The following is a 17,835-nucleotide window of genomic DNA, read 5'->3' as shown; positions in this document are numbered from 1 at the left end:
AATTAGACTAGAGTATTATTATCCTGAAATAATTCCATGCCACTGAGAGAGAATTTCTGTGTTTTATCAGGAAAATAAATGATCAGAGTCCAAGGAGCATTTTATTACAGTATCTAGTGTAACTTTAACTACTTTATATGAAGTTTGGGGAACTTGTCCTGACTTGTCTCAGGTTCACAAGATAAAGCAGGTGGTTAATCAGAACAGCTTTAATTCTTCATGACAGAGATTCAACGAGGTGCCGGAAACATTCCTCAGAGATTTCAATCCATATCAACATGACAGCATCATACAGCTGCTTCAGATTTGTTGGCTGAGCATTCATCATGAGAATCTGCGGTTTAGTTGCTACTAAGAAGCACAAAGTCACCTAGAAAATACTGCCACACTTTACACCATCACCTCAACCATAACCGTGAACCACTGATATAAGACAGGATGGTTTTATTCTTTCATGTTGTTTACACCAAGTTCACTCCTTTTAAAGAAATACCACATCTTATCGCATCTCATCTTATCGTAACAAGAAACTTTGAATAGAATGGAATAGAATTCAACTTTATTGTCATTGCACATGCACAGGTACAGGGCAACGAAATGCAGTTTGCATCCATCCAGAAGTGCTTTAGTGATATAGATATATTACAATATATATTAGCAATAATATAGATATGTAAGTATATTACAGAAATGGGTCTATTATGGTATGTTATAATGTTCACAGTATGAAGTATGTTGTGAATATTCTATAACTATAAGTATGTACAGGCTGTAGTGAGTACAAGCTATGTACAGGATATGGACAGGATATAAATATGAAAAACTATACAGAATATGAAATAAATAACTACAGAAATCTGAGATATACAGCTATACAGAAATGGGAACTATGCAAGTTGTAAACAGTTGTAAGGTTAAAAATTATCGTATGTACAGAATGATTATTTACACAGAGCTATACAGTAGTGCAGTTAAGTACGGAAGCGTAGAGCTGCCACCCAGGCAAAAGAAAAATACAAGTGTATCACGTTATAACGTGAAAGGTTTATTGTTCTAACAAGATACTTTTCCTGTTTGTACAATATACTATCATGTTTGTACAATATACTTTTTTTTTTACAATATACATAATTATCACGTTCCTACAATATAATATTTATATTGTACGAACGTGATATTTATGCATATTGTAATAACGTGATATTATGTTGTTCAAACGTGAAAAGTATATTGTACAAACAGGAAAAGTATCTTGTTAGGACAATAAACCTTTCACGTTATAACGTGATACACTTGTATTTTTCTTTTGCCTGGGTGGCAGCTCTACGCTTCCGTAGTTAAGATAAGTGAGGGTGTGGATAATTTCTACAGAGGCTATATAAAGTGCTGGTGGTTGTGAGTGGTGGTTCAGTCCATGTTATTATTGTGTGTTTGAGGGTACAGTTGTCCATTGTGTGTGTGTATGTTCAGTCCATGAGTTTAACGTGGGTCAGATGTCAGGAGGCAGAGTTCAGGAGTCTGACAGCTGTGGGGAAGAAGCTGTTCCGGTACCTGGTGGTCTTAGTCCGGAGGCTCCTGTAGCGCCTCCCAGAGGGCTACTGTCTTTTGGTCTGTCCCAAAAGACAAAATAACGTTAAAATAAATTTTTTTTTAAAAAAAGGTCTCAGCAAAGTGGAGAGAAATCACTGCCCTTCTTACAGCCTTCATTGTCAGTTTGTACACTAACTTGGTATAAATAAAAATACAATAAAACAAACTATTTATCACGGTATTTACCACAAACTTCAGCACCTGAAGCCACGCCCCCTAACACCTGCCGATAGACAGCGGTCAATAATTGGATGTTCTCCAAACATGACACTCTCCGACCGTCCGGTATTCTGACAACCGGCCTTTAAAATGAAACAGCAGGCCGGAAAGATACGTTCATAAGTCATTTCTCTGATCTGGGGATAACACTTCAGTTCTCCCATCGATTTAGACGTCCTAAAGCCACGTGAGGAGCAGAGAGCGTGAGGCAGGAGGAGGAAGAAGAGGAAAAGTGTGCGCGAGTTTGTGAGCGTGGTCGACACCTCTGTCCGCAGAGGAGAAGCAGGGAAGAACAGCAGCGGGGGAAAACGGTGGGTCTGTACTCTTTTCTACACATTTTATTTAGCTTTTATTTGACTGAGAGCTACGACGATGGTTTTATACTTGAACCACGTCAGAGACAGAGGCGGTGGTGACGGTGCTGGAAATAAAACCGCTTCGGGGGGAAATTCCCCCCCAAAGCTGTGTAAAACTGTCGGTGTCTAAAAACATGTGATTTTTATTTTTATTTTTTTTAAATGGTAAAATGTTGTTTTTTTTTTCAATGTTTTAGCTCTTTACACTGTTGCCATTTTCAAAGCTGCTTGAAAGGAAATGTAAAACAAATTTAAAATTATGGAGCGTGATGTCATAGATAGAGATAAGTGAATGGTTTATACTTTTACCACAATGCTCTACTTGTACTTTACGCAACTTCCTTAAAGGAAATTATATCATTTCAATATTTAACCTCCTAAGACCCGAACTCTTCCACGCATACATTTTTAATTTCTCTTTGATATTTTGGCTAATTGGGGCCCGATGATTGTTAAAACAAACAATTACCAGATTTTTATTTTTTTTTTTTACCTAAATTTTGTTTTTTTTTTTAAAATGAGCGCCACATATGAGGATATTCGTTTAAATTTTTGATAGAACAGTAGCAGTATAATGTCCTCGTAAGTGGATATCAGGCCAAAAATGTGATGTCCACATATGTGGATGCCAGGTCCTAGGAGGTTAAAGAAGACTAACTGTTGTTGTGGGGGGGGGGGGGGGGGCATTTTTGTTCTTCTTCCAAATCCATCCAACAGGCAGAATATCTGCACCCTGGTTTTCACGGACTTACTCTACTTTGACTTTTTCCACCCCTCAAATTCCTCAAATTTCAGTTTTGTAAAGGATTAACTTTGCAGACTGTGTTTTATTGCAGGTTTAACGTATTCCAAAGGGCAAAGGCATGTTTATGGGATGGCTTTTATTTTGACAGGACCCAGCCATGGAGAGGGAGCAGATGGAAATGTCCGCAGCCAAACCCCAACAAAATGGAAATACGGGGTAAAAAAAAAAAGAAAAAAAAAAAAGAAGACTCTAAATTCTAAACCGCCTTTCTACTAATTATGTGACTTGAGTCAAACTCCTAAATTTTTTTTTTTTTTTTTATCGGTGCTTGGGAAATATTTGACATCATGCCATTTATGAATTCTCCAGGGAGACTGAAAAAGATGACTTGAAGAAGAAGAAAAAGGAGAAGCCTCCTAAGATGCCCATGGTTAGCCCCATCAAAGTGGTAGGTTCATCTTCATACTAATCACCTGCTGCCAGAAAAAAACAGGTTATACACTTATTTCTTTTCAAGGCTCATTTTTATCTTTTTTTATTTTCTGGTGTGCAAATTATTTTTCTTTATTGGAGTGTGCATGTGTACATGTGAAGACAAAATGGAAGCAGCAGTGTTATAAGTTGGTTTGACTGTTTATAGTTATCCTTGTAAGACTGGAAATTCCTACAAGCATAACAGCAAGGTGTGTGTGCTGAACGGGGAAGTCGGGAGAGGATGGGAGTGAGGCACATCCTCCCGTTGTTTCAGTGAACTCCACCAGACTCCTGCAGCGAGGAGATGAAAGCTGCTTTGAGTTTAACTTTTTCCCACTCAAATTATTATTATTTTTTTCTGTGTGCAGTTTAGGTTTGCAGACCGCTGGGATGTCTTAATGATTATAGCTGGGACAGTGATGTCAATGGCAAACGGCGTAGTGCTTCCACTCATGTGCATTGTCTTCGGCGACATGACGGACAGCTTCATACAGGAGGCTTTGCCCAGTGAGTTTCAGATGCAGGCTAGTGTGCACATGGGTAGCACAGCAATAATCATTAAGGAGTAAAATGACTCTTTTGTTCTTCCTTCCTGTGTCCTCAGATTCCACAAACAGCACCTTAGAAGAGGAAATGACTGGGTAAGACCTCACAGCCTGACACCTCATAGCTGCCTCATCAGGCGGAGAGACTGACTGAAACAGATTTATCAGACCGCATCTGTCACTTGTCCTCTCCCAGCCATGCCATATACTTCTCCATCATGGGAGCTGGGGTCCTGGTTGCAGCCTACCTACAGGTGGCCCTCTGGGCTCTGGCAGCCGGTCGGCAGGTCAAACGCATCCGCATCCTGTTTTTCCACCAAATCATGCGGCAAGACATTGGCTGGTTTGACGTCAATGAGACGGGAGAGCTCAACACGCGTCTCACAGAGTGGGTAACAGATGAGAAGTGTGTGATTTTTAAAGGTCCCACAGTGCTGTGTGTTAATTAAATGTGCTAGAAGTATAATCAGCAGCTATGCAGATCTCTAACTTTCTGAAACTGAAGGACACTTTGAATAAATTGCGTTATGGAGATGAGTGTGTCTGTCACTTGTATTTCAAAGTATCTGACTTTTCAAAACTGGAGCTTGATGTTTATATGTGCATGTGCAGTGATGTCTATAAGATCCAAGAAGGTATCGGAGACAAGGTGGGGATGCTGATCCAGGGTTTCACCAGCTTTGTTGTGTCTTTTATCATCGGCTTGAGCAAAGGCTGGAAGCTCACTCTGGTCATCCTGGCTGTGAGCCCCGTGCTTGGCATTTCTGCTGCTCTTTTCAGTATGGTAAGCTGCTGCAGAAGTTTATCCCTGTGTTTCTGATGCTTAAAACACCCTGGGCTCTGTATGCATCACCACCTTTTGTCTGTGTACAGGTGCTCACATCGTTCACCAGTAAAGAGCAGACTGCATATGCTAAAGCCGGTGCTGTAGCCGAGGAGGTGATCTCTTCAATCAGGACTGTGTTTGCCTTCAGTGGTCAAGAGAAGGAGATTAAGAGGTGTCATGTCTTTAACTGTTATCAACCGCCTCAAATGGCATTATTTGTGCAGATGTGGTCGGTCTTGGCAGAAATCCACTGTTTGTGCAGTTTAAAAATGTATTTTATACTATATTTGCCCCTAACTGTGCTCTCTGTGTTGCACTCTAGATATCATAAGAACCTAGAGGATGCTAAGAGGATGGGAATAAAGAAGGCGATCTCTGCTAACCTTTCCATGGGTGTCACCTTCCTCTTTATTTACCTGTCCTATGCTCTGGCCTTCTGGTATGGCAGTACACTCGTCCTGAGTGAAGAGTACACGATTGGAACCGTACTCACTGTGAGTAGATTTGTCACCTGTTAGTTTGTACAATAAACATGCATGTGACTTGGAGGTTTTTGCTGTGGCTAACACCAGTGCACTTTTTCTTTTTCTTTTTCTTTTTTTTTAAAAAAAGGTCTTCTTTTCTGTGCTCATTGGCGCTTTCTCACTGGGACAGACCTCTCCCAACATCCAGACCTTTGCGAGTGCTAGGGGAGCTGCATATAAAGTGTACAACATCATTGATCACGTAAGAAGTGCAATGTTTTCCACTCAACGCTTACTTTTCTTTCTTTTTTTTTCCACCCATTCGTGTTGTTGCCCTGTTGTCACTTTGTATTACCAAACATGCTGCTTTACGGTGGCGCTCCGGTGAGCTGCTTTGATGCTGCCAGCAACCTGGAGCTGGATTTTGCTGTAATTGGAGCTCCTGCTGTTTGAAGACACCGCAGGTCATTCAGTTGACGTTGCACAGCTGTGGTTCTTGTAAATTTCTTCCACTCGCTGAATCAGACTCATTTCCAAAAAGTAATTAAAACTTGAGTATGATCATGAGTTTTGCAGACACTGTGAAGATGGTGGATAGTGTTTTGTGAAATCAGCTTTAGTAGAATTTAAAAGGGGCTCCTATGGCCACAGAAGCTTGGAGCATAACCAGTCTGTTTAACTGAGCCACTTGAAGGATGGCTTGCAGGGTCAACTCCTGCCTGTTGCTATTCTGGGATGTGGCTTTGTTTAGCTTGTTGCACGTGTTTGTCTCTGTGTATGACTACAGACTCATGCTAGTTTAGAAATGCAGATAAAGGATGGCCCCATCTGAGAAACTGCAGGCTGAGCAGCACTTTTGTTTGCACAGAAACAGAAATGCACACAACCTCGAGCAAAACAAATGGGATCTTCTCTGAAACATGTTCCTTGCTCCAGACTTGAAGGGGAGGGTATTAAGCCTTTGAAAGTCACTTCTGTTTTACCTGTGTTCACACTGAAATCATTTCTTGTATTGTGGCTACTACTTATTCTTATGTTCAAGGGTGAAGTGTAAAGGATGAGGCTTCCAGGTGAGACATAAGTGTCAAATTCTGCCAAAACACAGCTCAGCTTTTGTAAGTTGCAAGGCAAAAGGGAGAATAACAGAGCTGTGCAACAGGAGATGCAGTGAAAACGCAAAGCACTGTGAAAATAAACATTGTGCTTTCTAAATGTGCTCAGCTGAAACTGAAGGGCTAACAGCATTTCCTCCCATTGTTTCTTTGAGGTTATGAAAAGAATAAGCCCTGTTCTGCTGTATTAGTTTGGCCTCTTAGAAGTGAAATCTGCCGTATTTGATTCTCTTCTCGACAGGTCCCCAGTATCGACAGCTATTCAGAGGCTGGCTACAAACCTGAATGCATCAAAGGAGACATCGAGTTCAAGAACGTCCACTTCAGCTACCCCTCCAGGGCTGATATCAAAGTGTGTTCTCATAGCTGCTGTATACTCAAATTTAAAGTGCTAAAATAGCATGCGGACATTTTTATATCCCCAAACTCATGTTGTCTGTAGGTGTTAAATGGCCTGAACTTGACTGTGAAGAGGGGGCAGACCTTTGCCTTGGTGGGAAGCAGTGGCTGTGGTAAAAGTACCACAATCCAGCTGCTGCAGCGGTTCTACGATCCTCAGGAAGGAAACGTAAGTGGGACCTCAAGTACTTTGAAGTACAAGATGTACAAATCAGATCAGTCCTGTGTAGACTTAACCGTTCAGAAATCAGACCTTTTATATTTATTTTTGTCTTTTTTAATTTTAACAACTTAAAGCTGAAAGTAGATGTAAAGTGGATTTCTTTTAAAGAACTTTGTTTATTTTGGACACTCCTTATGAAAATTGAGTCTGTTTACTTAAATACAGTAAACTGATTTGTGTGGAATTTTTTTATTAATTTTTTTGTTAAATGGCTTCTGTGTATAAAGGGCTCTGCATAAACCAGTAAATGGAAACAGCGAATCTACACAACGGTGTAAACTGAGTGTCGTGTGTCCATGTAGGTGTTTGTTGACGGTCACGATCTTCGTTCTCTTAACGTCCGACACCTGAGGGAGATGATCGGGGTGGTGAGCCAGGAGCCCATCCTCTTCGCCACCACCATCACAGAGAACATCCGATATGGCCGAACCGACGTGACGCAGGAGGAGATTGAACAAGCTGCCAAGGAAGCAAACGCTTATGACTTCATTATGAAGCTACCCGATGTAGGGCAACACTTACAATTCCTCTGTCCCTGTAAATGATTGATCTCCACTTGCTAATCATTGGACTCTCTGTGTTGAGCAGAAGTTTGGGACTCTGGTGGGAGATCGGGGGACTCAGATGAGCGGAGGACAAAAGCAGAGGATCGCCATCGCCCGAGCTTTAGTCCGCAACCCCAAAATCCTCCTGTTGGATGAAGCCACATCTGCGCTCGATGCTGAGAGTGAGACCATCGTGCAGGCGGCGCTTGATAAGGTACGGCTCAACGGTTACTTAATTCTTGTTTCAAGGCTACTGTAAAAAAATAAAAATAAATAGAGACAGAGCAGAAATGTTAACTCATGTCCAGAGGAGCAATCCGTCCGATCTGACTTGATTCATAGTCTTGTATAAATGTCTCCTGCATGGATGGTGGATTTGAGCCACAGTGCACATAAACCTACCCTCCTGCAATAATTTAACAGTTTATGTTAAATGCTTGTGTACCTCACATCAGAGCAGCATGCTAGTAACATTTAACTCAGTGTAACACACAAACTCGCCCGTGTGCAGGTCCGGTTGGGTCGAACCACACTAATCGTGGCTCACCGCCTTTCAACAATCAGAAACGCTGATGTTATTGCCGGCTTCAAAGATGGCAAGGTTGTAGAGGTGGGAACTCACAGCGAGCTGATGGAAGGAAAGGGAGTCTACCAAACACTGGTCTCCATGCAGGTAATATTTGCACACAGGCAGTTTTAGCAGATGGGAACTTCCACAGCACCCAGTCTTTATTTGTTTGTTTTGCATTTGTGGTTTTCCTCTTGAAGACGTTTCAGAAAAATGCGGAGGAGGAGCATGAGCCGTCTGCAGATGAGAGAAGCCCAGGAGTCAGGTCGTTGTCGGAGTCTTCTCTCTTCAAGAGGAAGAGCACAAAAGGTGCATCCTTTAAAACTTCAGAAGGGGACAAAGAGGAAAAGAAAAAGTTGACTAGTGATAACTTGGAGGTGAGCAAACACCTAAATCCTTCTATCAATAAAGGAATGTGAAGAAAATATGATTCTTAGTCTAAGATGTTTTTAAAAAAAATAAAAAAATTATTATTGTTATTTTCACTTGGATGAGTGTTCACACCTCTTACTTTTTCTGGAAACTAATAATTGAATTATACAGTACTATTTATTTTAAGACATGGGGCTGCAATTTATTCTCTTAGGCAGTTTCTTTAAGTAGTCTTCAGGAAATGTTCTCCAGGCTTCTTGAAGGACATTCAAAACTCTTCTTTGGATGTTTGCTGCCTTTTGTTCTGTCAAGATGATCCCACATTGATTCGATAATGTTGGTTTGGGCTCCTAGACTGATTATGATCTATTGTATGTTTCTATCAACTATACTTTTACTGCATTAGCAATGTGTTTGGGATCGTTTTCATGCTGAGAATTTACTTATACACACCATTCATTCATCACTTGCATTAGAAGCCTTTTTAATCTTTCCTCCTGTCTGCAGGATGAAGACGTTCCCCCTGTGTCGTTCCTCAAAGTGATGGCTCTGAACACTTCAGAGCTGCCATACATTCTGCTGGGGACCCTTTGTGCCATTATCAATGGTGCAATGCAGCCTGCGTTTGCCGTCGTCTTTTCAAAGATCATCAATGTAGGTTACTCTTGATAACATGTTCATGCTGAATGGAGGTGTTTTCAGCAGCTGTAGAAAGCTTCATCTTTTTATCTCCCCTCAGGTGTTTGCAGAACCGGACCAAGACATTGTCAGACAAAGATCAGTTTTCTTTTCCCTCATGTTTGCTGCTATTGGAGCAGTTTCCTTTGTCACCATGTTTCTACAGGTATGCAAACGCACGCGGTTGATGGAAGAGGGTTTGTGGTAAACCTTGGTAAACTCTGTTATATCCTGCTAGTAAGTAATGTAAATAAAAAGGTTAAAAATGAAAGGGAAATGGTCACACAGGTCCCTGTCAAACTTTAGGAGAGTGCACACAAGTTGAAAGAATGCTGATGTGACAACACATGCGGATGATGTGACACGTGTGCTAATTTTGGGGGGGGGGGGTTGTGTGGGTTTTTTATTTATTTATTTATTTATTTATTTATTTTTTAATTTTATTTTTTTTAAACAGGGTTTCTGTTTTGGTAAATCTGGAGAGGTCCTCACCTTGACACTGAGACTGAGGGCCTTTAAGTCCATGATGAGGCAGGTATGTAAGTGACAAAGTCAAATGAGAGAGCAGGGAGGATGTTGTTGAAAAATACATTTTTCTTGGTGGCTAAAGTGAACCAATTATCTACATGGCAGCCATAATAAAAGCTGGTCAGGTCCTTCAGTGCTTCTTTCAAATCTCCTTTGCAGGATCTGGGCTGGTTTGACCAACCAAAAAACAGTGTTGGTGCGCTCACTACGAGACTGGCCACAGATGCAGCCCAAGTGCAGGGGGTAAGCTTCAACAACAGCTGGCCAAAGGTTACCAAAGGCTCACACTAAAGTGTCAAATCATCCATTTAGGCCGCAGGCGTGCGTATGGCCACGCTCGCTCAGAACTTAGCCAACATGGGCACCGGTTTGATCTTGGGTTTTGTGTACGGCTGGGAGCTGACTCTGCTGCTCCTGTCTCTGGTGCCCATCATTGCAGTGGCTGGAGCCATTGAGATGAAGATGCTCGCCGGACACGCTGCTGAAGACAAGAAGGAGCTGGAGAAGGCTGGAAAGGTGAGGATTGGGTGCGAGATGTGCCAGAGTGAAAGTAAAAATTCCTCACGGCTCAGTCTGTTGAAACTCTGAACTCATGAGATATTTGCATTGCGTCTCTTCAGATTGCCACAGAGGCCATCGAGAACATCCGCACCGTGGTCTGCCTCACAAGAGAGGAAAAGTTTGAAGCTTTGTATCAGGAGAACCTCGATGTGCCCTACAAGTACGATAATTTGTACCACAGGGACCTGATTGCTCAATTATACGCTCTTTAAGTTCTGATGCCACCTTTCTCATGTTTTTACAGAAACTCAAAGAAAATGGCACACATCTACGGCCTCACCTTCTCCTTTTCCCAGGCGATGATCTATTTCGCTTATGCGGCCTGTTTCCGTTTTGGTGCTTGGCTCATTATAGCTGGAAGGATGAGTGTCGAAGGGGTCTTCCTGTGAGTGAACTGAGACATTGGCTTGTATCTTCATGAGGAGATTAACAGGCAGCCTGACAGTTTGCGTGGCGGGTAACATCCAAACAAAGCATTTCTGATGGACAGAACCTTTTCATGTGGCTGTTAATCATTATCTTAGTCAGAAGCAGTTGAAGAGCCTCAGCGTGGGTGGCTTTCAAATGTACACTGTGACAGATACTTGTGGTAATACATCAGACCCTCTTTTGCTGGGAGGAGCCACTGCTTTCATTTATATTGTGTTGCATAAACTGGGAAGTCCAAAGTTCATGGCAAACCGAAGCCTCAGCGTCCATAAAAGAAGAAAATATTAACTCTTTACCTCTTAATGAACACTGTACACCCAACTGAGGCTGATTTAATGTCTCTGAGCTTTTTCCCACTCTCCAGGATGGAATGATTGTACAGCATTACTGTAGTAAAGTGAATTTTGGATCCACACAGGCTCCAATATATACAAACAACCCCACTAATGTTTGGTTAAATGTGCCTTAGAAACGAGCCTCTGGCATCATTTAATCACTCCTTGGCAGGATTGGTAGAGCCCATTTTAGTTTGCCTAAATTCAGGTCTGTGCCAGGAAAGCAAAAATAATCCACAAGTTTTCAATAGGACTGAGGTTTGTGCTTTGGGACAGTCTTGTCATTAATTTAATGTTAGCCTGTTTTATCCATTCTAAACCAGTTTTAATCTGTGTTTGGCATTATTGTCCTGGTCAATCATATAGTTGTTGATTTGAGGTGGAGTTGAAGAAGGTGGAGGTGGTTCTGCTTCTTATTCATTATTCCAGCCAATTTATGCAATATCAGTGCTGTCACTGCCAGATCAGCCCTGGAGCATGATGGTACCACCACCACACTGGTTCGGTGCTAATACATTGTTTTTGGGTTTGAAAGCCTCAACTTTACGCTTCCAACGTTTTGAGCCGTTTACCCACCACGACAAATCTTCTCGTCTGACTAGAAAACTTTTCTCCAGGAGACATTTGCTTGTCCACATGGGCGTCTGCCATTTTCAGTCGAGCTCAAAGGATTGACTTTTGAGCACAGGCTTTGGCACCCTCTCAGTCAATAGTGATGTAAAACACATCTAACTGGACAGTGATACTGGTGTTCCAGCAGTTTCCAGTTCATGGCAGGCTTCGGACTTTGTGGTTCCTGGGTTGTTCTTGAACACTTTAACCAGCTCCCTCTCATCTCAGGCTAATGGTTTGGGTCTTCTTCCAGTTCTTGGCGAAGTGGTGACGCAACATTAAAGGCCACAAAATTACCATTAAATTCATGCCCACGATGAGTAAATGCAAACTTCTGACTACAGCTGTTGTAGGCATAAACTCGTCAGTCGGTTCATCATTATCGGCGGGACCGAACAGCGCAAACTCATCTTTAAGATTATCAGTAATTACAAACATGCTGGGCACACAGATGTCGTAGGTTCGTGTTAGCTTAGCCTTATGTAATCCTGTTTCACACCCCACTGACAGCGAAGCTAATGTGTTTAACTTTCCTCTCCCAGTGTGATTTCAGCCGTTCTGTTTGGTGCCATGGCTGTCGGTCAAGTCAACTCCTTCGCTCCAAACTACGCGAAGGCCAAACTGTCTGCTGCCCACATCATGATGCTGTTAAACAAGGAGCCTGCCATTGATAATCTGTCAAAGGACGGAGACTGTCCGGTACATGCCGCAAACACGGCTTTAGAAAAGTGATATTTTACCACATATCTAACTCTTTCTTTTCTTCCAGGACCAGTTTGATGGTAATGTGACCTTTGAGAGGGTCAAGTTTAATTATCCTTCACGTCCTGATGTACCCATCCTGCAAGGGCTGAATCTGAGTGTAAAGAAGGGAGAAACTCTGGCCTTGGTGGGAAGCAGCGGCTGTGGGAAGAGCACCACCGTCCAGCTGCTGGAGAGGTTCTATGACCCGCTGGATGGGAAAGTGGTGAGAAAACAACTGCACGCCCACGCTCTGTGCACTACCTCACACTGATGCCTCATCACCTACTGACAGTTGGGTAATGATTAGCTGGCCAGTGCTTTCCAGTGCTGATATGAAGTCCATGTAACAGGAGCTCTTATCTGGATTACTGCATAAACATTTATCTGGTTGGGAGGGAAATGAATAGTGTGCCTGTTGTCTCGTGTCCTGTTGGTGTTTTTGAACATCATGTGCACATTGCAGGTTTTCTAGTACGTTTGTGTTTGTCACTTTAAAAAAACAAAAAAAAGTCTCTGGCAAAATAACTCATTAACTGAATTTCTGCATTGATTCAGAATTAATGTAAAACCAATGTTAACTTTTAAATAAGAAGTGACAAGTTCTTCAGCTAAACAAGCTTTTAGCCATTAACAAATCAGACATTTCCTTCAGGGCTTGGTGATTAAAACGATGTTGCACAATCAAATGAATGATCGTCCAGGTGCCAAAGCATGCAAGCCTATTTGTGCTACTCTTTCTCCTTCAGGTGTTGGACAAATCTGATGCCAAAAACTTGAACATTCACTGGTTGAGGTCCCAGATAGGCATCGTCTCCCAGGAGCCCGTGCTGTTCGACTGCTCTTTGGCTGAAAACATTGCCTATGGAGACAACAGCCGCAAAGTCAGCATGGACGAGATAGAGGCAGCGGCCAAAGCAGCCAACATTCACAACTTCATAGAGGGTTTGCCACTGGTAATGTCATTATACTATTTTATAGAAGATTCCATGTAAAGATAAGGGTCAAATCCAGTGTCAGTAAAACAGACTGGGTGGATAAAGAGGTGGTCAAAAAAAGCAGACTCGGGGTTACAGCAAGAAAGGAGGCTGAAACACTGAATCTAAACAAAGATGGACTCTGATGTCAGCTTTGTTTTTAATGCGTCACAAAGCTGCCTAGAGCTGCCTCTGCCCAGCTACCACAGGGTTTTACTGCGAGGGAAGTTTAGTGCAGCCAGGATGTCTTTGTGTTGCCCTCAAAACCTAAAGCCTTAGAATGAGTCTCAACTTTATGCTGTTTCTGATTCAGGCTGTGCACACCAACACTTGATGGCTGCTATAAAATGATCCCTATGAGTGTCACCTACTCCATAGATTTTTATCACATCGCATGATGATAAAATGATGATAAACATCTAAAGAAGATTAAAAAAAATGTAACCGTAAGAGGCAACACTGCTGCCGATAAGATAATAGATGACTACAAGAAATCATTGATTTATTGCCTGGAGCTAACTATACACTTCAAGTTTGTTTTTTGTTGTTTTATGCTCTCTCAGTACTGCTGGTTTTTGATGTGATGGTTTCACATTAGAAACAAACGAAGATCAATTTAACTTTGAAACTTCCGAAATGTCTTCGATACAGTGTTTAAGACTCGTCGTCCAGATCGCTCAGATGGCATTTCTTTTGCTTTTTACGTCCTTTAAAATGTTGAATTTGCTGCTTGTATTTGACAAGCAGTTAACTGGTCAGTGCTGAGACTTTAAAGTGCTCTGATCAGGAGGCAGACTGAAACCTGATAGTAATGTGGTGGTTTCAAAGCATTTTGCTGATGAACTGTAGACTAGATGCTGGTCTGTGGTTTTTGAGAGATCTGGGATCTTGCCACTAATTTAAAATCTTCAAACATTAGTTTAAAAGTATAAAGCACTAATCAAAAAGCACTATACAAACTGTTGTGGTTGCTGTCACTATCGAGTCATCTTTGAGTAATTCTTTCTGCCCTGTATTGTATTATTGTAGGGTCTTTACCTTACAATATAAAGTGCTTTGAGGCAACTGTTGTTATTTGGCATTGAATAGAGCTCCATCCTTTTGTAAAGGTCTCGTGCCTTTCTGTTTCTGCTCAACTACATTAACCCCAAGATGGACGAGGTTGGGTTTAGTAACATTTATTCCACTCTCATGGACCTGAAATATTTTGTCATGATAAAGCTGTAGATGAAAGGTTGGTGTGATTGCCCCCAGGTTTCTTTAAGATGATGTAAAGATAAGGCTTCATAGGTCAGATGGAGATGCTGTAAAGGGGACCATAAGTCAGCTAAAATTAAAAATTGTGAAATGGTGTACAAAGGTAATTACAGCAACAATGCAAGTCTCCTAAAGAGGCCTTTGTGAAAAACCTTTGTTGAAAAACCTTTGATCAGTGTTTTTACTGCTGTGATAAACAAACTTGGTGGTGCTTTATTTTTCCACCTGCAGGTTGAAAAGCATAACTGGGATGGAAATGGCAGCTCAGACAGAACACAATTGGTGTAGTAAGGTGGATCCTGTGGAGGTCGGGTGTAAAGGGTTTATTGCTAAAGCTACAACTAAGCTCCTACAGAGAGTGGGGGTGTGAGGGCAGGCCTTTCAACGAGCAGTCAAGTCACTCTGAGAGTGCTGAACGAAGCAGCAGCTGGTTGCGGACAGGAGTACAGCTAGGCTGGGACATTAAGGGGTGATAGCAGAAGGGGGCACATTACGTGTCATGGGCATAAAATCAATGTAACACTGAGGACAGTGACCACCTGACAATCCCAGTGAAGTGGTTTACCTCCTCTCCCATTCAAGACACCAGAGGAATCTGTACTGATTACTGGAGGGCTTGTATCATTAAGCCTTATGAGTCAACAAATGTGAATGGTAATCATGCAGGAGGCCAGCTGAAGATGAATGTGTTATTGTACATGTGAAAATGATTTCCTGCCAGCATTTTATTAACTTGGCAATAAATGTAGCTATTATTATTATTATTATTATTATTATTATTATTAAACCTCAAAGTATACTTTTTAAGAAATTTGTCAGCTGTGAGGAGTGCTTGGATCCATACTTTGTATAGTTTTGACCATCTATAGTAACACAACTATGCCCTCTCATTGTTTTGTTTGTGTTTGTTTTTTCCATGAGCAGAAATATGACACGCAGGCAGGTGATAAGGGGACACAGCTGTCAGGTGGTCAGAAGCAGCGAATAGCCATAGCCCGAGCCATCCTCCGCAACCCCAAACTGCTGCTGCTGGATGAGGCCACTTCTGCGCTGGACACTGAGAGCGAGAAGGTGAGCACATCTTTCCATTTTCACCTGTAATGCTTGTCAGGGAGATTAAGTAAATGGTGAGTAAAGTCACCAGCTCATACAAACGACTGCTGCAGCTAAAATCCACACACAAGAAAATGGGAAATGTTGGGCTGAGAGAGTTCACATTAAACTTGAGGATGGGAGGAATACAGGAAAGTAGCCATGTTGATAAAGATGACAGCTCTGGTTTAAACTGAAACCATCTTTAGTGCTGAAAACATTCATAGTAGGAGCTCTTATAAGACCATGCTCTCTCTGTAGGTGGTGCAGGAAGCTCTGGACCAGGCCAGCAAGGGCAGGACGTGCATCGTCGTGGCCCACCGTCTGTCCACCATCCAGAACGCAGACCGCATTGCTGTATTCCAGGGAGGAGTCGTGGTGGAGCAGGGGACACATCAGCAGCTGCTGGCAAAGAAGGGGGTCTACCACATGCTTGTCAACAGACAGATGGGACACAGTGACAAATAACCCATAGTCCATAATCTTGAGTTCTGGATTAAACACTGGTGCCTTAGATCATCACTCCTCCCATGCAGATTCAGACAGTGGCTCCTGTGGCTTAAACCTAAATGTATAAAGTCTGAATTCTGATTGGCTGTCACTTGTGACTGTCCTTCCCACAAGAGATTTTTGACATTTGTGGGGTGCAGATGTAAACGGTAAAACTGATATTATTTTTCTTTTTTGGCTTACTCACTGTTGGTGGATACAAGTTGATTAATGTGTACTTTTCCTGCTTAGCTAAGTGGCAGATTTGGCTTCTAAAGAGCCTTTTTGTGCAAGTAGAAAAAGTGACCTTTGAGATAGATATTTTTACTTGTAAGGAGAACACTGGAATTAAAAATGGCTGCATTTTTTTTTTTTAAACAGGCTAAAGTAAATTCAATGACCAGTCCTCTTTGTTCGTTTGTCTATGCACTGGTTTTATGCCTCTGACGATGGGATCATCACTGTCTGGAATAGTTTTGGGTAAAATCTTTAATATTTATACTGTTATGACTCAGTTCAGCATCTTGGATTGAGTTGGAGGACCAAAGTACCTGAGCAGTTAAAGCCTGGGAAATGCTGCGCAAATGTTAATTTTCATTTGCGAAGTTTCTGTGGAATTCACTTAAAATGTAATTTTGTTTCTATTTTTTTTAGAGGAATTGCTGCTTTGTAACTGTTAATGTTTTATATTCAAATAAAGGTTAAGAAAGCAAGTGTGGACATCTTCGAACTTTATTCTCAGAAAATTTGACTAAAAAAATTGACTACAGCTTCCCTCAAAGTGGTACAATCACAGTGAAATTTCACCTTATCAAAGCAATAATCACGTTGGTGTGAGGCTCCAAATGTAGAAAGTGTTTCAACAGATTTTTACGTCAGCCACTCTTTGAAACCCAAAGTAAACACCATCACCAACATTTGGACATGAAATTAAAAACAAAGTTGCATAGTGTGTAGATGGTATTGGTACCTGGAGAAACTGGAAGTCAAACCTTGGCTTTAACAAACTTACACGAGTCGTGCCTACTTCTCTCTTTTAATGAGTTTAAATTAGCTCAGTGTGTGCACTTCATGCGATGGGGTACATTCACGTCCTCTTGTGGTATTCAAGTGCATTTCCTTTATCTGTAGGCACTGTTTTGACAAGACAATCAAATATTTGTCCAAATAGTCAGAAGCTTGTTTCTGCCATCCATTAGTACAAATTTCAGGTTCTTTTAGTGAAGTAGAAATGTTGAATTAACTCTGCAAAAGCTTTAGAAACGAGCTTCCCTACAGTGTTACGATTCAGTTCAAGCCTAACAGCTCTTTTCTACGGTTACTGGAAAAGAGCTTTTTCACAGTGAAAACTAAGGCGAGTCGTTAGCCACTTAGCGGTTAACATTTTATCTTAAAATGTCGAATAATACTGTCAGGATTTCAAACTATACAGTCAAAAAAAAAAAAAACGAGCGTTGAATCAGGAAGAAAGAAAAAAGTACAGTTTACGCTATGTTAATAACTACATAATCTTGAGTAATTTACGTTTACATTAAAAAAATACGAGGTACAGATTCTGCACCTTTGCATTGATTCGTGCTGATCTAGCTGTCACCATTTAGTACAACTACAAGTGCATTGATATTTAAAACAGGCTCTCTGTGGTACAACATGGACATTAAAACTTAGACATTTTTGATTAAGGATTTTCACCAGCAT

The 17,835-nt window shown here is 41.5% G+C and overlaps 1 protein-coding gene across 1 annotated transcript; it reads left to right on the top strand.

Moving 5' to 3' along the window:
- The first annotated feature begins 1,796 nt into the window (after positions 1 to 1,796).
- On the top strand, positions 1,797 to 17,638 carry abcb4 (ATP-binding cassette, sub-family B (MDR/TAP), member 4). The gene is made up of 28 exons (XM_082551356.1): positions 1,797 to 2,124; positions 3,059 to 3,126; positions 3,280 to 3,358; positions 3,753 to 3,891; positions 3,989 to 4,025; positions 4,126 to 4,317; positions 4,542 to 4,713; positions 4,803 to 4,927; positions 5,078 to 5,249; positions 5,368 to 5,481; positions 6,573 to 6,683; positions 6,774 to 6,899; positions 7,256 to 7,459; positions 7,542 to 7,712; positions 8,010 to 8,171; positions 8,267 to 8,443; positions 8,946 to 9,092; positions 9,178 to 9,282; positions 9,574 to 9,651; positions 9,804 to 9,887; positions 9,957 to 10,160; positions 10,265 to 10,365; positions 10,450 to 10,590; positions 12,124 to 12,280; positions 12,351 to 12,548; positions 13,072 to 13,278; positions 15,481 to 15,627; positions 15,910 to 17,638. The coding sequence occupies exons 2-28, from the start codon at positions 3,068 to 3,070 to the stop codon at positions 16,114 to 16,116; spliced, it is 3,816 nt and encodes a 1,271-aa protein (XP_082407482.1). The 5' UTR covers positions 1,797 to 2,124; positions 3,059 to 3,067; the 3' UTR covers positions 16,117 to 17,638.
- The last annotated feature ends 197 nt before the right edge of the window (positions 17,639 to 17,835 follow it).

Source organism: Aulonocara stuartgranti (assembly GCF_965226115.1).
Source record: "Aulonocara stuartgranti genome assembly, chromosome: 11".
NCBI lineage: Eukaryota > Metazoa > Chordata > Actinopteri > Cichliformes > Cichlidae > Aulonocara > Aulonocara stuartgranti.
The sequence above is the reverse complement of the archived record's forward strand: the minus strand, read 5'-3'. Positions and strand labels throughout refer to the sequence as shown.